Source organism: Piliocolobus tephrosceles, chromosome 4 (assembly GCF_002776525.5).
Source record: "Piliocolobus tephrosceles isolate RC106 chromosome 4, ASM277652v3, whole genome shotgun sequence".
Taxonomy (NCBI): Eukaryota; Metazoa; Chordata; class Mammalia; order Primates; family Cercopithecidae; genus Piliocolobus; species Piliocolobus tephrosceles.
Window position 1 is genome coordinate 134,013,632 of NC_045437.1, and position 24,575 is coordinate 134,038,206.

The 24,575-nt window shown below is 38.3% G+C and overlaps 1 protein-coding gene across 3 annotated transcripts in view; it reads right to left on the reverse strand.

Annotated features, from left to right (window-relative positions):
* The window catches only part of SGCD (sarcoglycan delta), a 1,049,480-nt gene that overhangs the window by 145,065 nt on the left and 879,840 nt on the right, over positions 1–24,575 (reverse strand). For all 3 annotated transcript variants that reach the window (XM_023218788.1, XM_023218786.2, XM_023218787.1), the window contains 2 exons: positions 18,626–18,713; positions 12,864–12,983 (listed from right to left, as the gene is read on the reverse strand). In XM_023218788.1, coding sequence (XP_023074556.1) covers positions 12,864–12,983; positions 18,626–18,713 — 208 coding nt within the window. The remainder of the gene's footprint in view (positions 1–12,863; positions 12,984–18,625; positions 18,714–24,575) is intronic.

A 24,575-nucleotide genomic window follows, 5' to 3' on the forward strand; every position in this document is an offset into this window, starting at 1 on the left:
AGGAAGGAAGGAAGGAAGGAAGGAAGGAAGGAAGGAAGGAAGGAAGGAAGCTTGTATCCTCCTAACAGGGTTATTGTGAGGATCAAATACATTTATTCAGGGCAAGTGATTAGTTCAGCCCCTTACAGACACTAAGCACTCAACATATGCTAGCTATGCTTATGTTGCAGCAAAATAGTAAAAGCTGAGCCTGAACTCACTTGAAAGTTACCAGGAGATTTGTGGCAAAATGATTTTGCTATCATAGTCTTGGGTCAGTGGTTCCCAAAGTGTAGCAGGCATTGGAATCACCTGGACGTCTTGCTTCAGCACAGCTTACTGAGGTCTATCCCTGAGTTTCTCATTCAGTAGCTCTGGGGTATAGCTTGAGAGTTTGCATTTCTAACAAGTAGACCACAGCTGATATTCTTCCTCTCGGGACCATATTTTTGGGAATCATTTGTCCTAGTGAGTTGGGGGAATAGTGGAAAGTCAGCCTGGCCTTCAATCTCTCCATTACTTAAGGTCCAACTGGAGAATACATATGATAGTGAGACCAGCCTTACTCACACATGCATGAAAAGGGCTGTGTAATACTTCCTAGCCTATAAAAGTGTTTTCTATTTTGGCCCCGACTATGTCAACAAAATCCACTGATCCAAACGTACTTGATATATGAATACCCCTACAAGTTCTAAGCAAATTTCTTTTGTGAACACACAAGGGCTGTGTCCAATTTCAGGATTTGATGGGTCCTCTGAATCTCAGCTATTACCACAATCAAACAGCAAGATGGCTGACTAGAGTTGTCAGGTGCTTATCTTCCCACAAAAAGAGGATGCAAACAACAAACAGCTATATTTCAACTGGAGTGACTGAAGAAGTACAATGGAGATCACTAGGGCAGTGGCAAGATCCCTGTGGAACATGGAAACCCAGGAAAGCACCATAGAGGAGCAAAGCACCCTACCTCTGCCACATTATCTCCTTTACTGGGACTAACTTGCAGCCAGGAGGGATTTTATTTTTAAGGGAAAAAGTAAGCTGGAGACCCCCAGTGGTCCTTATTGCTGCTGCACACACCTGTAGTCCTTGCTGCCAGAGAGTTCTGTAGTCTTTGTAGGCCCCGAATCCAGTTTGGGGAGTTGAGGTCATGCAGTTGCACTGCCCCAGAGTAGGACTCTCCACTGTGCAACCTCCATCCACTGTGACCTAAGCTGCTACAGCACCACAGCATCTTAACAATGGATCAACTGCTAGAGTGCATGCTGCTCTGGAGGTTGGTAGCCATTGCCTCTCTCCATTTCTGAGGCACTGCCATTATATCACCATACACACATGGGTAGTTACAGTACCACAACCCTGGCTACTAAGAGTCTAGGCTCAGTAGAGCAGCTGAGATGCTGCCTTAAAATCGATCCAGCACCCTTATCCCCACACAGGCAGACCTGCGTAGTGGAGAAGGTGACACACAGCTGGCTGACCTGCTGTACCTGCACACGTCCAGCCCAACAGTCAGCCTGCTGGTGGGCCTGCCAGTAGAAAAGCTTGTGAGTAACCAGCCCATAGTATCCAAATGCACCAAGCCCAGCCGCCAGTCCAGTACCTCCAGCTCTCAGCAAAACTTCACTACTGCCATCACAAACTCATGTACCCTAGGTTACTGATATAATCACAGCTATCACTGATAAAGATTTCAGCTAAAGAAACTGCACAGACGCTGTTACTGGGTTCACCCAGAACCAAAGCCAATGCACCATTCCCAACCAACATCCTAGGATGCATCTATAGGAAAAAGTCTCTCCCTGCAAAAGCTACCCCACAAAATTGAAAATGGTGACTATTCCACTAGATGCACAGATATCTAGATGCAACATAGGGGTACAAGAAATATAAAAAAGCAAAAGAACACCTCTAAAAGAACACAATAATTCTCTAGTAACAGACCCCCGCAAAAATAAAATGTACAGAATTCCTGAAAAGGAATTCAAAACAATGATCTTAGGAAACTCATTGAGCTACAAGAAAATACAGACCAATAATTCAATGAAATAGGAAAAAATTCATCTTCTGAATGAGAAATTCAACAGAGATAAATATTATAAAAATCCCAGAAATCTTGGAGGTGAAAAATTCAATAAATGAAACAAAAAATATGGCTGACAGTGTCAATAACAAATTTGGTTAAGCATAAGAAAGAATTTTTGAACTCGAAGACAGGTATTTTGAAGTAGTCCAGTCAGATAAAAAGGTTTAAGAATAAGCATGAATAAAGATAGCCTACAGGATTTATGAGACACTATTAAGTTAACAAATGTTTACATTATACAAATGCTAGATGGAGAAGAGATGAAGAAAGGCACAGAACACTTATTTAACAAAATAATAGCTGAAAACTTCTCACGTCTAGAAAGATATATGCAAATCCAGATCCAGGAAACTAAAAGATTCCCAATTAGATTCAACCCCAAAAGATTCTCTCCAAGGCACATTATAATCAAATTTTCAAAAGTCAAAGCAAAAGAGAGAATTCTAAAAGCTGCAAGAAAAATGTGTCAAGTTGTAAATAAGAAAATATCTAATAGACTACCAGCAAATTTCTCAAAAGAAACCTTACAGGCCAGGATAGAATGAAATAATATATTCAAAGTGTTAAGTGATAATAACTGCCAGTCAAAAAAACAATAGCCAGCATGCTGTCTTTCACAAATAAAGGAGAAAAAAAGACTTTTGCACACAAGCAAAAGCTGAAAGAATTTGTCATAACTTGCCTGGACTTACGAAATATCCTTAAGGGAGTACTACATCTCCCTTAAGATGTAGAACAGATGAAGGAACAAAAACAACTATCATGAAACACAGGAATGTATAAAGCTCACTGTAGAAGTAAATTCATAATCAGATTCAAAATACCCTATTGCTACAGTGGTACTATGTAAATCTTTCAATCCCTTAATATGAAGGTTAAAAGTCAAACAGTCAAAAACAGTAACAACTACAATTAGTAGTTAAGAAACACACACATAATATATATATATATGAAGTATATATTATACACATTATATATGTATGTGTATAGTGTGTATCTATGTATAGTGTACATATAATTTTTATATATTATACATATAAAATGTGTATATATAATATGTATATACATATATAATGTATATATATTTCATGTATATATAATGTATATATTTTATATATACTAATATTAATGTATATTTTAAGGCAACAAAATATCAAAAATATAAATTTTTGGCAGGGAGGAAAAATGTCTAGAGTATTTTTCATGTGACTGGAATTAAATTGTTATTAGCTTAAAATAATCTATTGTAACTATAAGACTTCATGTTAGCCCCATAGTAATCACAAATAAATTACAGCAGATACACAAACAAGAGAGAGAAAGAAAACAAAGCTTAGCACCACAGAGAACCACTACACTACAGAGGTAAAAAAGAGAGGGAGTAAGTTCTCACCTATCAAAAATAACTTTGAATGTAATGGATAAAATTCTTTAATTAAAATATATACAGTGACTGAATGGATCAAAGAACAAGACCCAATTATATGCTGCCTACAAGAGAGTCACCTCATTATTAAACACATAGATTGAAAGTGGAGAAATGAAAAAAGACAATCCATTCAAATGGAAATGAAAAGCAAGCATAAGTAGCCATACATATATCAAATAAAGTAGACTTTAAGTCAAAAACTATAAAAAGAAAGAAGAAGGTCATTGTATAGTGATAAAAGAATCAATTCAACAAGAAAATGTAACAATTGTAAATATAGAAACCCAATACCAAAGCACCCAAATACATAAAGCAAATATTACTAGATCTAAAGGGAGAGATTGGCTCCAAAACAGTAATAATAGAAGACTTCAGCACCTTACTTTCAACAATGCAAAGATCACTTATACAGAAAATTAACAAAGAAATGTTGGATTTAAACTGCACCATAGACCAAATGGACCTAATAGGCATTTACAGAACATTCCATCTAAAAGCTGTAGAATATACATTCTTTTCAAGTACACATTAAACATTCTCCAAAATAGATCACATGTTAGGCCACAAAACAAGTCTTAACAAAGAAGATAAAGATTATATCAAGCATTTTTTTTCTGACAATGGTATAAAACTAGAAATCAACTAGAAGAAAACCTTCAGAACTTTATGAATACATGTAAACAACATTCTCCTCAATAAGGTAACAATGAAATTAAAAAGGAAATTTAAATTTTTTTGAGAGAAATAGGAATAAAAACACATCATGCCAAAGCCTATGAGACATAGCAAAAGCAGTCATAAGAAGGAATTTCATAGCAATTGATGCCTATATCAAAAAAGTAAAATGATTTATATTAAGTAATCTAAAGATACACTTCAAGGAACTAGAAATGTAAGAACAAAACCCAAAGTTGGTAGAAGAAAGTAAATAATAAAGATCGAGTAGAATTAAAAAATAGAGATTAGAGTTAAAAGATCAATGAAACAAAGTTTTTTTTTTGAAAATATAAACAAAATTGATAAATGTTTAGTTAGACTAACACAAAAAGAGAAGACTCAAATAAAATCAGAGGTGAAAAAGTAAACATTACAACTCATACCACAGAAATAAAAAGGATTATTATATATCTATATGACTATCTATTGACCAACAAATTTGACAATCTAGATGAAATAATACATTCTTGGACCCCATATAACAAGATTGGATTATGAAGAAATAGACAATGGGAACAGACCAATAATGAGTAAAGAAATTGAATCAGTAATAAAAAGTCTTCCATCAAAGAAAAGCCCAGGACATAATGGCTTCACTGCTGACTTCTTGCTAAACACTTAAAGAAGAAATATCAATTCTTTTCAAACTATTCCATAACATTGGAGAAGAGGAAACACTTCCAAACTCATGTTACAAGGCCAGCATCACCTTGATATCAAAATCAGACAAGAACACAACAAAAAAAAAGAAAACTATAGGCTAATATCTCTGACAAACATAGATACAAAATTTCTCAACAAAATATTAACCAGCTTAATTTAACAGCAAATTAAAAAGATTATTCACTATGATCAAGTGGGATTCATCCCAGGAATGCAAGGATGGTTCGCCATCAGCAAATCCGTAAGTGTGATATACTACATTAACAGAAAGAAAGACAAAAACATATGATCATTTTAATACATTCAGAAGAAGCATTTGACAAAATTCAATATCCAGTTGCAAGAAATTCATCCAATTAAGTATAAAAGGTATGTACCTCAACACAGTAAAGGCCATATACAAGAAATCACCAGCTAACATCATAATGAATGGGAAGTTCCCTCTAATATCAGGAATAGGACAAGAATGCCCACTCTCACCACTTGTATTCAATGATGTACAGGAAGTTGTAGCCAGAGAAATTAACCAAGAGAAAGAAAAAAGCAAACAAAATGGAAAGGAGGAAATCAAATTGTCCCTGTTTGAAGGCGATAAGATTTTATATATAACATACAGAAAACCCTAAAGATTCCACCAAAAAATTATTAGAATTAAGAAATCTAAGTCAATTCTAATCAGTAAAGTTGCAGGACATCAAATGGACATATACAAATCAGTAGCATTTCCATGTGCTAATAGTGAACTATTTGAAAAAAAAGAAAGCAATCCCATTTACAATAGCTACAAAAAGTAAGATACCTATGAATAAACTTAAGCAAGGAGGTGAAAGATCTCTATACGGAAAACTATACAACATTGATGAAATAAATTGAAGAGGACACAAATAAATGAAGAGAGACTCTATGTTCACAGATTAGATTAATTCTCAAATTGTTAAAATTTCCATACTACCCAAAGTATTCTACAGATTTAATGCAATCCCTATCAAAAATACCAATGACATTACTCGCAGAAATAGGAAAAATATTTTAAAATTCATCTGGAACCATGGAAGACTCTCAATAGCCAAAACAATTGTGAGCAAAAAGAATTAAACTGCAGCCATTACAATTCTAAACATACTACCAAGCTTTAATAACCAAAAGAACATGGTATTTGGCATAAAAGTAGACACATACACCAATGGAAGAGAATAGAGATCCCAGGAATAAATTCACACACCTACAGCCAATTGCCTTTTCATAAAGTTGATAAAAACACATATTGGGAAAAAACAGTCTCTTCAATAAATGGTGCCAGAAAATTGGATATTCACATGCAGAAGAATGAGACTAGACTTCTACCTCTCACTATATATAAAAATCATGTCAAAATGGATTTAAAGATGTAAATGTAAAACCCAAAACTATAATACTAGAAGAAGGCATAGGGAAAATACTTCATGATATTGGGCTAAGGAAGGACTTTTTAGGTGAGATCTCAAAAGCACAAGCAACAAAGGTAAAAATATGGGATTACATAAAACTAAAAAGCTTTTTCACAGCCAAGGAAACAAGAGAATGAAGAGACAACTGACTGCATGGAAGAAAATGTTGACAAACTATACATCTGATAGGAGTTAATATCTAGAATACACAGGTAACAGCAAAAAAGCAAATCCAATTTTAAATAGGCAAAAGACCTTAATAGATATTTCTCAAAAGACATACCAATGTTCAACAGGTATATGAATATATACTTAGCATCATTAACCATTTAAATATAAATGAAATGCAAATGAGGTACCATCTCTCTCCAGTTAGGAGTATTATCAAAAAGACAAAAGATAGCAAGTATTGATGAGGATGTGGAAAAAAGGGAATCCTTAACATTGTTAGTGGGAATATAAATAAGTATAACTACTACAGAAAACAGTAAGGAGGCTCTACAAATAATTAAAATGGAACTACCATATGATCCAGCAATCCCACTACAGGATATACACCCAAAGTAAATGAAATCAATACATCAAAGAGATGTCTGCAGTTCCACGTTTACTGCAGTACTAGTCACAATAGTCAAGACTTGGAATCAACCTACATGGCCAAGAACAAATACATTAAAAAATGAATAAAGAAAATATGTGTACACAACGGAATACTATTCAGCCATAAAAAGAATAATATTCTGTCATTTGAGACAAAATGGGCAAACCTGGAGGACATTTTTGCTAAGTAAAATAAACCAGACATACAAAGAAAAATACCACAGGATCTCATTCATATGTGGAATTTTTAAAAAGTTGATTTTATATTAAATAGAAGTTGAGAATAGAAAGGTGGAAGTTGATTTCATATTACATAGAAGTTGAGAATATAAAGGTGGTTACCATAAATTGGGAGGGAATGGAGGAGAGAAAGATGGGGAGCTTGGTTAATGGGTAAAAGTTGCATTTAGATAGGAGAAATAAGTTCTCGTGTTCTACTGTGCAGTAGGGTGACTACAGTTAATAGTAAGTTATATATTACAAAATAGCTACAAGACAGGTTTTTGAATGTTGTCATCAAAAAGAAATGTTAAATGCATAAGGTGTTGAATGTGCTAACTACTTTAGTTTCATCATTATATGATGGATACATGTATCAAAAAATCAAATTGTATGTTTGCCTGTGATGTGTTGATTGGAAAAAAAAAATCGGTTACCAACAACAGTTAGTGTGTACTGAATGCTTACTGTGTTCCACATACTGTACTACTAACTCTACACACACTGTGCAGTTCAGTACTCCCAACAGCACAGAGCACCAGACATTATTACCCTATGTCACAGAGTTATAAGAGGATCCCTAGAACGGTGAAGCAACGTACCCAAAGCACTATCTGACAATAGAAACCAGGATATATTGTTAGCTACAAAACATGTGTCTTTAGTTACTCAAATGCATGGCTCTTGGTTGCTCTGTTTTCCCCAGGAAAGTCATGCATGTATGAGAGATCAGTGACTACAGTCTACCTACATTTACTCCTCCTATATGTTTTACAGAATAAAAGTTTCCAAATAATTGAACTTCTAGTCTTTTTTGCCATGCTATTCAAGATCCCTTGAGAGTGCTCAAGGTTGTCATTGTCCGAAAAACTGAATAGGTGGGTGTGGTTTTCCAGAGAAAAAATTTTAAAATTGTTCTGAATCCACAAGTAAAGCTACTACATACAAGAGACATTATGTTTTTTAGGTCTCTACTGCTTATTTCTCCTCTACTTGCTATCAACTTAAATAATTGACTTTTCACATAGCATTTACTTATGTTTCTTATTATATTCATTCTTCCTTCCCTTTGTTATTTTGTTACTTTTTTTCTCTTTTTCTATGCAAATGGAAACTAAAGCTTAGAGAGAAAACATACTTGAATATGGTCACTCAGCTCCTAAGTGGTCCTGATAAGGATAAAACCCAGCTATGTTAGATGCTACCATGAAATGTGCAACCAGATTCAAACCTCCCAAGAGTTTATATGGTCTGACAACTCAAAAAGACAAACTTCTCATTATGCTGAAAATGAAACTGCCTAGACTTGTCATTCCACACCATATGGCTGAATCCCAGCTGACAGGAAGCTCATTTCTGCAACAAACTGGGCTCATTTCACTGAGTAGGTTGATGCAAGATTTGTGGGGTGGTCATTTCCAAGTCTTTTTAGCACTGATAGCAGCAGTGATATTTATTTTGATGCTTCCTTTCTACATTTCACATAAAAAAGCAAAATGTTCCTAATGATGAAGAGAGACAGATTTTATCCTGCATTATTCTCTAAATGAAATACCACAAACATAGCTGCAAACAACAACGAAAATACCCACCTGCTTTGAAGTGACCAAAAACTATCATTATTTCTCAGTCTTCAGTCTAAGTAACTGGGGTAGGACAGGGTAGAGGTTAAGTTCTGAAGTGACACCATCACAGAGTTTTGTATGTTAAGATTAAGCCAAAGTGTTTGGACGTTTAAACTTATCCTGTGTCTTTGCAAAGTCAGATGTTAAAGTGGTGAAATGACTCACGATGCACCAAGGAATTAACAGGAAGTGCCAAATTCACTCGTATAGAATGATCTGGGTGTGAGATGACACCACTTTTTCCCCCAGGCATTTTTTTATAGTTGGTACAGCAAAGTATTCTTTTTTTTTTTTTTTTGAGATGGAGTTTCACTATGTTGCCTGGGCTGGAGTGTAGTGGCACAATCTTGGCTCACTGCAACCTCCAACTCCTGGGTTCAAGCAATTCTTCTGCCTCAGCCTCCCGAGGAGCTGGGACTACAGCTGTGTGCCACCACACCTGGCTAAGTTTCGTATTTTTAGTACAGACAGGGTTTCACCATGTTGGCCAGGCTGGTCTTGAAATCCTGACCTCATGATCCACCAGCCTTGGGCTCCCAAAGTGCTGGGATTACAGATGTGAGCCAGTGCGCCTGGCCCAAAGTGCTCTTAAACATGAGGAGAGCTCAAAGTCTCTGGGTTTCCCTCCACACCAGCCAAGAATTAAAACAGAAAATGCCATTTCTACAAAAAGAGAAAAGCATAAATTGTGAAAAAAAGAGAAGTCTTAACATATTTACATGTAGTGAAGTGCACTGAGGCTGGAGTCTATAGGCAGGGGTTTGAACATGGGCCCTACCACTTACTGGCACTTGATCTTAGGCAATGTTCCCCTTCTGAAAATGAGACCAAATAGAGGAGGCAGCAAGTATAGGGCTTTAAGGTAAAGCCCTCTATGTCCAACATGCTTGGTTGGGAATTCTAGCTGTCAGCCATGCTTTGGTTCGCCTTTCCCTATGGCTCAGCTCAACTGTGTCATCTGTAAAACAGGGGTGATAAAAACGGTGTCTACTCCACAAGGTGTTTCTGAGGTGTAAATATAATAATGCATATCAGGCATAGTACCTAAATCATAGCAAGTAATCAATAGACTTTTTATAAAAAGATTATCCACATAAGGAACTTTAAAAAATAAGGTATAAGTGGTCCCCAGAGGATACAGAGGTAGAAAAGAATCAAACTATATTAAGACTCCGATGTCTCAACTCTTCCCTTTCAAATCCTCACTGATATGGTTTGGCTGCGTCTCCACTCAAATCTGATCATGGGCCGGGCGCGGTGGCTCAAGCCTGTAATTCCAGCACTTTGGGAGGCTGAGACGGGCGAATCACGAGGTCAGGAGATCGAAACCATCCTGGCTAACACAGTGAAACCCCGTCTCTACTAAAAATACAAAAAAATTAGCAGGGCGAGGTGGCAGGCACCTGTAGTCCCAGCTACTTGGGAGGCTGAGGCAGGAGAATGGCATGAACCCGGGAGGCGGAGCTTGCAGTGAGCTGAGATCCGGCCACTGCACTCCAGCCTGGGGGCAGAGCGAGACTCTGTCTCAAAAAAAAAAAAAAAAAATCTGATCGTGAACTGTAGCAACCATAAGTCCCCATGTGTCATGGAAGGAACCCAGTTGGAGGTAATTGAATCATAGGGGTGGGTTTTTCCTATACTGTTCTCGTGATCATGAATAAGTCTCACGAGATCTGATGGTTTCATAAAGGGAAGTTCCCCTGCACATGCTCTCTTGCCTGCTGCCATGTAAAATGTGCCTTTGTTCTTCCTTTGCTTTCTGCCATGATTGTGAGGCCTCTCCAGCCACTTGGAACTGTGAGTCCATTAAACCTCTTTTTCTTTATAAATTACCCAGTCTACAGTATGTCTTTATTAGCAGGGTGAGAACAGACTAATGCACTTGCCTACAACCCAGAGAAATCTTGGTCCTTCATCTATTTTATTTATTGGGACTATGTATGAAATTTTATTTTTAAAAGCTTTGGTCACTGGAAAACATTGTTTAAAAATGTCTTCTCTAGGTAACTCTAATTTTACAGATACAAAAAAGCAAAGCCCTGAAAGATAAAGGGAGTTGTTTCAGATCATGCCACAGGTTGACCACTGACTGGGGATTAGATTGCACTTGGCTTTATCGTCTCTGCACCCTGCATTTTTAGCTCCATTAAGCCCCATAAGGATGGTCACTTCCATCTTTTGACTATGCTGAGCTCATGATGGCCAGGATGAAATTGGGACAGGAGAGTATAATGGGGCCAGCAAGAGTGTTAGGGAAGTCAGGGGCAAATACAAGTGTGAGAGTTGGGGGTGAGGTAATAAAATACATGTTCATACATGTACATATGTGTGCATTTGACCATGATAGGCATTCAAGATCCACTGAATTTGAGAGGCTGGCAGAATATCCAGGTGAAGAAGATCCAGAATTCAAGGAAGATATCAGGCTAGAGATGAAGCTGTAAGAGTCATCCAGAAAGGAAATTAGACATGTATGTGTACTGAGAGCGGAAGAGAGAAATAGACCAGACAACCTGATTGTGGGAGGAGGTAAAGACCAAGAAAAAATACAGGAGTAATGGAAGACAAAGAAGATGCAGAGTGCAAATAATAATGCAGAGATAAATATAATTTCAAGTAAAAGTACCTTATAATAAATAATACTAATAATTTAAGATAATAACACCTAGCACTTATTGGACACTTAGTATTTTGGCCAACTCAGTACTTTACATAGATGATTTCATTCAATCATTTTAGCAGTCTCAGAAGATAGATACTTCTATTATACCAATTTTATAAACAGGTAATCAAGCAGGCACAGAGAGGTTAGATACTTTGCTTAAGGTTTTTTACACAGCTAGTAAAGGATAGAAATTGGGTTAAAAATGGGTTAATTCTAGAGCCTGAGATGTTAATCACTGTGCTACAGTGAATCTCAGGGAGCTAAAGAAGGAAAAGTAGCATTAGCATTAATAGTAATAGTAGTATAAGCAGTAACAGCAGCAACAGCACCTATGGTTGACTGAGTACTATTTTGTGCTAGGGGCTGTGATAAGTGGATGTAATAGAGTCTCATTTAACCTTAGGGACAACTCAAGATGGGAGATGTTCTTAGCCTTATTGAGCAGAAAAGGAAACTGGCTCAGTGATGCCAGCAACTTGCCCAAAGTCACAAAACTAGTGGGTGACAGCAGGAATTAAAAGCTAGGTCAGCTTGAGTTCCAGGACCCTTAAATCACCATGCTAGATCATTTCAGTGTACAGCCGTCAAAGATTCATTTGTTATGTGCTCAAATTCAGTAATTCCAACAGTGAGATCATAGAAATTTCTGCAAATATTTTTGGTAACGAATTCCCAGTGTTTTCACCAGAGCTTCTAATTCAGTAAATCAGAGTTGGAACTATGAACCTAAACCCTTCCAAAGTTTCCTAGATGATTCTTCAGTTGCAACCAGGTTTAGGAATCGCTGTATCATTTATGCAAGTCTGGAATGCGTCAAGCATGACTGCCAGTCTGTGAGTACAGGATGTGCTAAATGAGACTTCTTTGGATAAGCACTCATTCTCACACAAAGCTCAGTGTTGAAAGATGTGCCAAAAAGACTTGACAGCTTGAGAAATTTCCACTAGGGGACAAGACTTAGAGAGGTTCAACTGCCTTGCTTTAAAAGAATCCAGGAAACTGGCCTAAATCACTCTTCTAGACACCATTTGTCTTAGTCAGTTCAGGTTGCTGTAACAAAGTACCATAGCCTGGGTGGCTTATAAACAACAGAAATTGATTTCTCATAGCTCTGGAGGCTGGAAGTCTGAGATCAGATACCAGCCTGGTCAGGTTCTTGTGAGGCTCCTATTCCAGGTTGTAGACTGCTAACTTCTTGTACCCTCTCATGTCAGAGAGGGATCTCTGGTCTTTTCATCCTGTTGGAAGGACACTAAGCCCACTCATGAGGGCTTCACCCTTATGACTTAATTACCCCTCAAGGCTCCACCTCCTAATACCATTAACTTGGGAGTTAGGATTTCGACATATGAATTTTGGGAGGACACATCCTGTTCATAACACCATTTTGCTTCTCTTCTAAAATGTACATAGTAACATCAAACAAGTTAAATGATTCAAGTTTCCTTACCTAAAACTCGTAATCTTTCAGCTCCTACTACCACTTCATTATCGTCTGCAGAGAAGAGCAATTTTCCAGAAACAGTTTTTACCTCAAACTTTTTGCCATAAGCTTCTACAGCTTTTGGACCTGAGAGGAGAGAGGGGGAGAGAGAGAGAGAGAAAGAAGCAAACAAAAAAATCCCTGTTAGTCTCATCGCTTTGACTACAAAAAGGTTTTCATAGAACATACACATCTAACAAGATTGCATGGGAGTTCAGTGTTCAGTGGACTGGTTTTCAAAAGCTGACCATGAAAATCAGTCTAATGACTTTAGCCAGGTCTTGTCAATTACTTTTAATAACATATTCTTGGGCTATAGTTTTGAAGACCAGCAAGCCCTTCCTCCAAACTAAACCTTGACTGTGATTTCCTTCAGCTAACCACCAAATTACTGTCAAATACTTGTGGATTTTTGCTTGCATACATCAAGGCACCAGAGGCTCAACACTTCTTGAGGCAATCACATAATCTTTGGCCCTCCCTAATTATCAGAAAGAACGTTTTAAAATTCAGCTCAAATGTGTTTAACTTTGTACCCTTAACCTACTGGTTGCATTTGACACCAAGAGAAATCTATTTCCTCAGTATATAGGTTATTTCCTAGCAGAAATGGTTATTGTAATTAATTGTCTTAGAAGTTGTCCAGTCTTTCATACTAGGATTCTGTTGAGTGAAAACTAAATTTTGATGGTCTATCAGATGCCAACGGATGCTGTTCTTGAATGTGGAGCTGTAATACTGCACAAGGAAGTCAAGCCCCTGATTCCATAGCATCTATATTCTGATGGACACACAGCAATATACATTTACAATTTTATTATTAAACCATAAAACTGCAGAAAGTTTTCGGTACTATGCAAAAAGTAAAACGGGTTGATGAATTAGAATTTTTAAAAGAAGAAAGCTTTCCAATCTATCTGAGCTAGATCTACTGGATCTACCTGAATACCTGAATTTCATGGGGTTCTCAAAAGCTGGTCTACAGAAATGCACAGGAATAATCCAGGAGTATAATCATTCTCACTGAACCTAGCTCAGATCAAAAGAAATCCATCTCTTCATCTAGAAGTTCCTACAGAAAAATATTTGAGGGAGGGTAGAGTCTAGAAATCTTGTGTTTTTTCCAAAATTGTTCAGAAGATTCTGACATGGAATTGTTTTCTCTCTGATATTTCTCAAAAGAGTGTCACTTAATAATAAATAGCAATGAGAGAGTCCTAGTGCCTTTCAGCCAAAGACCACTAGGAACACACCTGCTGTTGAACAAATTGGGCTTATTACTCACTGCAGTGAGGGACAACACACAACATAAGGAAAATTATAGGGCATCTCAGAAAGAAGCCATGAGAAAGGACATCTCAGAGGATGTGACCTTATATTAGATTATTTTGGGGAACACTGAAGGAAATAAGGCTTTACCCTGGATTAAATACTATCAGGAAATGGGAGTAAATCTTATCTAGAAGAAAGATAGACCAGGGAAATGCTAAAAATGTGGCGAATAAAGAAACAGAGTCACTCATATTAGCCAGGAGAGGGGGATGTTTGGTCTTTTTTGTGATCTGGAAAATGTTGATAGTTTTGCTATGTACACACATGACCAGAGTTGTGTTTGTGTGTTTGTGTTGTGTTTTGTCTTGATCCACCAGGGCCACTGAACAGCCTTGACTGGTGCGCATGTTCTGTGAAATTATATACATTGAAGCAGGAAAATGCTAAGGCCAGGGTGATAGTGCCAGCCAGCCACTGGGCATCTGGGGTGGCTTTTCTCTTTGTCAAAACTGTCGGACTAGGAATCAGAAGACATGAATTATTTCCCAACTCAGTCTTATTCTGTGGCAGCGTGATCTGGGGCAAATCATTTGATCTTTCTGAACCTCAGTTTCTGCATCTATAACACTGGACTATCACTGCCTGCTCTATCGACTTTATAGAGAGTTTGAAAGGATCGAATGACATTGTGTTTATAGAAAGAAATCTAGGGTGGTAAAGTGTTGTGAGTGTAGGAAAGAGTGGACATCACCATTCTACTGCAGTGGTGACAACACATGGGAAAGAATACATGATGAGTACTTATTAGTGCACTTTTCTTACTCACATAATCACGTCTATTAGGCAAACCTCAACCCTTGTCAGTATGTCCACACCAGCCCTCTAACACAAAGAAGGACATTGGAAAGGCTCCCTAATGAGTAGGAGATTGAAACAGCAGAGATAGGACAGTACTTCCAAGCATCATGGAACCCGGAAGTCAACTTATCTGACCACTTTGATGCTGCAGATGAGGAGAACAAATGGCGGTGAGGCGGAGGGCTCTCGCAAAGTTAGAGACAATGGCAGGTCTAGGTCTGGAATGGAGCTCTGAGAATTATTCCACAGAAGGAAAGGGGCATTTATTTGTCTAGGAAGGAGAAGGGGTCTGGGGCCAGCACATCTGGAACATCCAGGAAATGAGCTCTGTGAGGATAAGCAGAAATAGAAAACTGGAGACAAGGGACAGAAGGAAATCTTGAAAGAGCTGAGATGTCCAATGAGGGATTTGACTTCAGTTTTTCTGCAAAAGCTAAGATGCAGCTCTCTTCTTGATGGAATCAAAACCTTGAATAAAATCTGTATTATATTTGTCAACGCTTTCGGGTTATTACTTTATTTTTGTGAGGAGGTAGATTGAGAATGGGAAGTTAATGAAGTACTAATGAATGAATGAATGACCTAGGATGGGCACAGGGTGAGCAGAGTTTGCCCGTTTTTGATCCATTCCTATAAAAAAAAGCAGTTGTATAACTTGGGGACACACATGCTTGGACTTCTTCTCTGTGGACCTGGGCAGTATCATCAACCTGGTCCCTGAGGAGTTAAGGACACCTTCCTGTGTTACTTTGAACTTATGAACAGCTGTGAGGCATACAGGAGCATATACTAAAGGACGATAGCAGTATAGAAAGTATGCTTCAGCAATCAGAGAACACAAAGTACAATTAAGTTATCTTGCTTTCCAGGGCTTCACAGAACATAAAGTGAAATTTACCAAGAGCCACAACCATTTGGATATCTAAAGCTCAGTAATTGGTAGTTTTAGCCAAAACCCCACAGAGCAACTGCTGACTCAGTGGTGCAGACTGCTTGTCCTTTGTTGATTTCACCTGGGGCTGCCAAATTCCCTGGATATGGCTGGAATCCTTAAAAATGACTCTAGAGAAAAATGCAAATGGAGCTGGAGACAGCTCAGGAGGTCACATGTTGAACTCACTGTTCTCTGGGATGGAAAAAACCACTATTCCTAATGTGAAACTAATCTTGAGTTTAGACATAGACTCCCCCTCTGTGTAGTCTATGTGTGGAGTCCTTCCTTAATTAATCTCCTAAACAGGGAGGAGAATTGGAGTCCCATCAGGATGCATCAACAGTCTCCATGAATCTGGGAGGTGCAAAGGCCTGGTGGCCTTCAAGCCTAATTTCTCTCCCCAACTCTCTTAATGCTAGGACCCTTCCCCATTCCCTCTCCCTGATGATGCTGTCCAAAGCATCTCCACTGCTTTCCTCCATGTAGGTAGGAGGGTTCCCCATTCAGACCCACTACTGAGATACTAAATCAGCAGCCTGCCTTATGGTCAAATAGGCATTTGTGATCTAATTTGAGAACTTAACTGTCATGTGAAACATTGTTTCCTGTGAAAAGACTTCCTGGACATCTAACATTAGAATTTCTAATGGTTTTTTGAGACATTCTTTAGGTAAACAAAATTCTTTATTCCTCAGGATTGCCTTCACAGACCTCACTACTGAGAAGACAGGAGTGATTTGTTTTCGAATAAGTACAGCACCCATCACAACAGGCATTAGAAGGTATTGTCTGCTGGGATGGCTGGGTGCTTTTCCACTGTGTGCATTAATGTAATGTAAAAGGAGTGCATCGAAGGAAAACTTTTAAAGGTGTATGTGTTGCGTGTGTGTGTATTGTGTGTTTAGAATGATGTTTTAAACATATCTATTATCTTCTCCAGAATTCATCGTAGGGAGACAGAACACAAACACCAAATACCATTGGAGGAATAGAGTCAAGAATAGTGACACAGGAGGAGGGAGAAGGAGGAAGGAACAAGGGAAGAGAGGAAGAAGAAAAGAGATGGGAGGAGAGAAGAGGAGGAGAGAGAGACAGGAGTGAAAGGAGAGAGGGGAAGAGGAAGGAAAAGGGAGACAAGCACTGAAAGGGAGAGGAAAAAGGGTGTCAGAAGAGTAGGGAGAGGAAGAGGTGGGGGGAAAAATAGACTGACTCACTCTTTTGCTGAGTAATAGTCATTTGGGCAGTTCCAGCTTTATCAAAACAAAATCTCTCAAGTAAACCAAATCTCTCACTACAAAGAAATGGGAAATGATCAACAGGCTAAATAAGTTCCTTTTGAATGTGAAAATCTGGGAGCTGGAGGTTGGATTTATTACCCTCCTGGAGCCAATTTTCACACAAGCTACTTAAATCATTGCTTACTGAAGCTGTTTATTTAATTATTTAGCATTGTGACTGTGGACCAGATGTTATATAAGCAAGGCGGAAGATCCAGTCACACGCTGAAACAACATGTTTATGGATTATGGGCTCTGCCGGGCAGCAGTTCCTTCAATCCCTGAGTTTCTTGATTGGCGGATGGTCCAAGTCACCCACTGGCTGTGAATCTCTAGACATCCATATGCAGCACTCCAGGGGCAGAGTGGGAGTGAGGCTGTCTCACCAGGAGTGAAGACTCTGGGCACAAAGGTACCTGTTTCCCCATGGCTTATTAGTGGGTTCCAGATATTTTATTCACAATAACAGTAAAGTTTCAAGGCATTTGGGTAACTGGCTTCTGAAAATGTCCATCTGTATACTTAACTCTTATCCCTGAAGCCAAACAAATGGCATTTTCTGTCTGTAAGTATAACAATGCCATTCACACATACATTCCTTTTCCCTTCCACTGTGGGGGTGCATAATGCCTCCCTGTTCACTGCTTACAGAGTGGGCATCGATTGTGCTGCTCAACATGTTACCAAATCATGAGGTTCATGTTTATCATTATAATCATGCTTGTGAATAACCAGTCCTTGTTTAGATTTCAGGAATTTATAGCTTAAAAACCAGTGGTTGTTTTCCACAGCTGTTAGGTGCAGATCTGCTATATTAAAAGGAATTACACACAAACATATTCAGTAAAGATACATCCACATCTTGCAATTGAGTTAGGTTCAAAGTCAGCATGTACGGCAAATATGGCATGGGTTCAAACTATAGTTAAAAATCCCTTTCACAGCCCATAAAGTATGGTCCCTGGCTTTGTAGATACTGCGTTCTTCTCTTAACCAATCCAACACAGCCTGTTTTTCCTCCAGCACTGGAGCAAGAAACTTTTCCTTGGTTGAGCACCAGATGAAGCAGCTGGCTTATATTTAGGGGCCATGTTCTGTGAAAATCTGCTTAGAAAAAAAGTTTTTTTTCTTACCCCATTAAGTAGGTAGAAGAAGTTTTTTTTCTTACCCCACTAAGTAGGTATCATTAGATTTCATAAATTTAACTTGTGTACAGATGGAATTCTACCCTATAGTAGAATCATGGAACACATGCTACATTCTCTTTCTCAACACAGTGTGTTAGCACACTTTATTTTCAAGTTCATATGGTGTTTCCTTTGACCATTAATTGTGTTTTCTGAGTGCCTAGCACGGGCCAGGCACTGCTAAGTTCTCCCTTTTCTTACCTGTTATAAGCTGAGTTAGCACTTTAGTCTGGTCATTGAGAATGTTCACTGTAACATTTCGGGCAGACTTGAAGTACAGGGCATTACCCTACAATAAGAAAATAAGAGAAACACATGAAAATGATGTATTTCTAAACAAAAAGAACTGTCATTACAACTCTCCAAGGGGCTGAAATGGCTTTAGCCAAGTTCCAATCAATGTGTCTTTACTCGAAAACTCCAAATGTTTAATGATCCCTACGTACATGATAATTAACTAGCAACTATCTAAAACAGATTTCCTCCAAAGAAATACACACATACACACACACACACTCACACAATATAGATTCCCCCAGAACACACACACATTATTATGTTTGAATCAGAGACAATTAAGACACCAAGCCCATTAGATCTTACTGAAAATATTAGTTAGTCTTGGTACAAAGAATGATCAGAAATGAATGATAATCTCCTAATGTCATCCTTTCTCCAAAGGATTCATGCAGAGTCCTTAAAGAAGAGCAGGAAGGTTCTGTAAAATACCCAGGATCTGCCCCTCGGGCATACCCACCAACTATAAGAATCCTTTGTGGAGATGTTTGCAATGCATGCATAAAAAACCCAGGAGATGTGATGTCCCCAGGTATGCCTCTGCCTGCCTTTTCTTCCTTTCCTTGTCTCCAGATTCCTTTTCCTCCAGGACGTTTGTGCCTGTATCTACTCTGCCCTTTATCTAAAGGGCTCCCCAACTCTTTCACACAGTGGTACACATTTCTGGGCATGACTCAGAATAGGACTTGGCACACTTTTTTTTTTTTTTTTTTGAGACGGAGTCTTGCTCAGTTGCCCAGACTGGAGTGCGGTGGCATGATCTGGGCTCACTGCAAGCTCCGCCTCCTGGGTTCACGCCATTCTCCTGCCTCAGCCTCCCCAGTAGCTGGGACTACAGGTGCCCGCCACTGCGCCCAGCTAGTTTTTTTTTTGTATGTTTAGTAGAGACGGGGTTTCACCATGTTAGCCAGGATGGTCTCGATTTCCTGACCTCGTGATCCGCCCGTCTCGGCCTCCCAAAGTGCTGGGATTATAGGCGTGAGCCACCATGCCTGGTTGCACACGTTTTGTTGAAAGTCCTGACACTGAATATTTTAGGTTTCATGGGATGTATGTCCCTGTTGTAACTACTCAACTCTGCTGTTTCAGTGTAAAACTTGTCTTAGGCCATACATAAACAAAGAGGGTATGACTGTATTTCATTAAATATTATTCATGGAAAATGACATCTAAATTTCATAAAATTTCAATTTTATGTTTAAAATTTAATATAAAGTGAATATGCCATGAGATATTATTATTTTTGTGTTTTGTCTCTCCCTCCCAACACTTAAAAACATGAAAAACATTCCTAGATCACTGGTGATACAAGAAGAGGCAGAGGGTTGAATGTAGCTCAAAGGCCATTGCGTGCCAACCCTTGGTTTAGAAGTTGTCATTTTCTTAGGGTAAAGCAAAGCCAGAAATTAAAGGATGAATCTCTGACACAGAACAATGGTAAAGGAATCTGGCAGCCATTCCTACCTTTCTGAACCTTTGTCACCATATGGTATATACCTGCCTGAAAATTCAATAATAACTCAATGCTTTGAGCCCCAAATACGTAAAAATCATTGTCCCACAAGTTGTGAGCAAGCAGAAGGTAGGCAAAGCTCAGTCTTTACCTTATAAGTCTTATATTCTAATGGACACTAGGAGATGGTCACAAATGTGCTCGGCAGAGAATAACAAGAGTGATTACGGAGCTACAAGATGTTTGGGGACTTCCCTGAAGGGTGAGATTACTCTCAGCTTGGGGCTGTGGAGTGGGAAGCAAAGAAGAGTTCCTGAAGAAATGAATACTTGGGCTAAGCCTTGAAAAGAATAGATATAATTTTATCTATTGAAATGAAAAAAGAAGGTCACAAAGGTAATAAAATTGTGGGGCTGTTTAATGTCTTTTTCCTTCTAAAACTGGTGGGGATGCAGACTGGATTGGCCAGTCCAGTCCAGCCACCTGCACACGGCAGAATGGCAGCCAACACCCATCCCCAGGTGGCTTTCAAAAGTGGAGGAAAGGGGAGACAATGTGATATCACTTCAATCAAGATTCATGCTCTCCTGGTATGAAAGGTGCAGATTTTGATATTTGTATTTGATAGCAACCATATCATCACAGCCTGTTTTGATGTGATGTGGCTGCCAGAAGTTACTTACCTTAATAATCTTAGAGTGTAGTATATTTTCCTTGCTCTCTGAAGAGCTAACAATCTGATCTGGGAATTCAGATAAATAGTGAAAACCATGAGATAGCACACAACAACTCCCACATTCAGGAAAGGCTTTGAACTCTCAGCGTGGCTGGAATCCTGAGGGAAAACTAACCAGAGGAAAGCTCAGCTGGTTTTCACCTTTCTTCCTAACAAAAGGGCAGGCTGATCACAGCAGCACTGTTTCTATCTAACACTAACTTAGGTAACAATTTAGACTGACCTTGTAAAGTAAATGTGCAGAGTGTGAGCTTTGGAGTCAAACAATTTAGGCTTTATGACAACTCTACTTCTATGGTAACTGCGTGGCCTTGGGTAAATCATTTCTCTTTTAGTTTCTGCATCTGTGAAATGAAGTTAAAGGTTACATAATGATGCTGAAAAAAAGACTCCTCAAAATCAAGAAAAATATGTGTAAAGTACCTGCAATGACTCTAGAAATACTTTAAAACTATAAACAAACAAACAAAAGCTACATTAGGCGAGCTCCTTAGAGAAATGGCTGACACCAGTTCTGGGGCAAGAAATCCTCAACATGAGGCTGCAGCATCTTTTAATGCCAGAAAGGAAGTGTTTAAAAAACAATAAAACCAAAAACCTTGCAATCAGGGGTATGTCAAAGCGACACAGAAGACAATCGAAAGAACTCTCAACAGCTAAAGCTGAAAGCATTTGAGGAACAAAACAAATAATGCAGTATTGCATTATAACCCAGAGCATAAAATAAATATCCATGAGTGTATACAGATATAAATGAACAGATAAATGAGAATGAATAGTCAAATCTACCCAGATAGAGGAATTCCAAAAAGTCTACATAGATGAAATCCTCACTCCTTAATGGTGATTTGTGCCTAGTATCTTCATTTCTAAGAGCACCGCATAGAAAGGGAAGTAAAAGAGTAATTTTACAGTTGAGATATCTGACCAACACTACCTCAGCCAGCTGACCAAAATCAACATCAAGACTGGTATATTATGTTGATAGCACATACCCTTCATATGCTAAAAAGACAATGGCACTTTGCCTCTGTGGTCTTCCTCCTCAACATCCATAATCCCCATCTAAACATGAGGAAATAGCAAATATCAATTGATGGCCATTTTACAAAATACCTTACCAGTACTCTTCAAAACTGTCGAGGTCATCAAAACCAAAGAAAATCTGAGACACTATCACAGCCAAGAGCGTAGGGAGACATGAGAGCCATACATAACGTGCATAGAAAGCTTGGACAGAAAAAGGATATTACTTAAACCAACATAATTGAAATAGAGGGTGGACTTTCATAATAATGTATCATTATTGGTTCATTAATTGTGACAAAATTTACCTACCAATGTTAGATATTAATAGGAAAGCCTGAGTTTGGGATATATAGAAACACCCTGTACTCACTGCACAGTTTTATGGTACATATAAAACTATCATAAAATATAAAGTATTTTTATATATAATTGAAAGCTGTATTAGGCTGCAAAATTCTCAGATCTTGAGTTTCAGGAAGAGACCTTAGAAAGGACCCCATCTTTGAGTAGGCAGGGAGTTTGATACACTTGGACAAATGATTTCACTTTTGATCACATTAGAAAATTCTCCCTTATACTGAGACAAAATATATTTCCATGAGATTTTGCCTTTGGAAATACTAAAGGAATAGTCCATGGGTCCTCTCACAGCAAGTTCTTCACCCAGGGCTCTCTCTGCACAACCATTCTTCTGGAAGGCTCGCAACACTGGGTAGTCAGAATGTAGTGACTTCCCCACAGTCATTATCAAAAGGCATTGGTTGCAGTGATCTGTGTTTACTAAAATAACACCAACTTTGAATATCCCCTGGAAAAAAACTGACTTCTACAAAGTAAGATTTGTCATTAAAATCATGTTCAAAGGACAGTTTGTAAATTTCTCTTCAGCAAGCATCAACTATCTCTACTATTAACATTATTATTTTCGACAGGATGCTTTAAGTTGTCTCTGAATGGATCCTTTTAAAAGCATAACAAGTTACTGAACAGTACTATAGTACAGTTATTTCTATTTTCTTGGAGTCTCTTTATAAATATGCTTGGGTAGATTTCTATTGTTTTGAAAGTTTTTTTCCAGTCATGAATAATGAAGCTACACTGTGAAGCTCCTTCTCAAAATAAGCTGGGAAACAGTCCAGTTTTCCCATTGTAGCATTCCTATTCAGCTACTCTCTGCACTGTGCCCAAATTTGGGAGCATTTTGGTCTCTCTCAATACTTCACTAAGTTTAGCTGGTTTGTCTCAATGATTCCTTTGAGGAGTCATGTTCATCTGTCACCACTGCAAGGGGACTGCCAGCTTTTCTAGTACCCCACATATTCCTGGCACCCATTAGGCTTTCAATAAATATTTGCTGAATAACTGAATGCTCAGATCAAATTAAGAGTCAACAGAGAGTGAGAGTTGTCAACAAAAGAAATAATTAAATAAAGGTTGACAGTAACTGTCAGTTTTCAAAAGGCAAGCCATTAAGCATGAATGATGTGATAATCTAAACATAGAAAACTTAGTGTGATGGGAGGAGGCCATATAGATATACAGCCAGCAAATATTTGTTCACTTCCTAGTGCAGTGCAAGGAATGGTAGAAGATACAAATTAGACTTGAGATGTTGAGTCTCTAGGTGACAGAAAGAAGCAGCAGCACACATTATTACTCAAATTCTTGCAGACATAAAGGTCAAAAGATGCCTGGAATGTATGCTGGTCATGTAGCACTCATCTGGCATGTGGTAGTCAATGTGCCCCAACTGCCCCTTATTAATCCACTGTATTAATATTTTCAAGTATCTTCTAAGCATAAAGCACTGTCCTAAGGGCTGAGTTTACAAACTGCCAAGGGACATAGACACTGAACTGCGTTCTGTAAGTGATCATATAATTGCAATCTCAATGTGTGCAATGAACACAAAGCAAAAGGTGAAATGAGATCACACACAGTGAGACCTCCTCTAACTCGGGTGGTCAGGAAAGGCCTTGTTAAGGGAAAGACATTTTAGCAAAGATCACAGGGATGAGTGAGAACTGATTAGCTGAACCAGAAAACAAAGAACTTTTCAGACAGAGACACAGGCAAGTGTATTTGGCCCTCTGCGAAAAAGAGCTTGGTATACTTAAGGGACAGAGAGAAAGACTATGTGGTTGGAGTCTGATGCTCAAGGGAGAGAGAACAATTTAACATTGCTCATGCTGTTCTTTGATGAACAGAAATGTTTACTTTTGATGTAAGAAAACATTTGTTTCTCCTAATGGATTGTGTCTTGGGATTTTTCACAAAGAAATCCTTTCCTTTCCTAGTTCATTCTATATATTTTCTTCTATCAATATTTGAGTTTTACTTTTCATATTAAGTCTTTATTCTCTCTGGAGTCTACTTCAGCATGTAGTTACATAGGAATTCAAATGGAAGGCAGTTTCCTCAACACTATCTACCGAACAATCACTATTTTTTCCCCACTGTTATGTGGTATCACTTTGGCACATATTAATTCCCAAATATATCTGAGTCTGACTCAGACTTGTAGGCTGTCTTATTATCTATCTATTCTTATACCAACATCATATTATCTTTGTTTCTGTGGCTTTGTGGTATGTCCAGATATCTGGCAAGTCTATCTACCCATTTTGATTTTATAC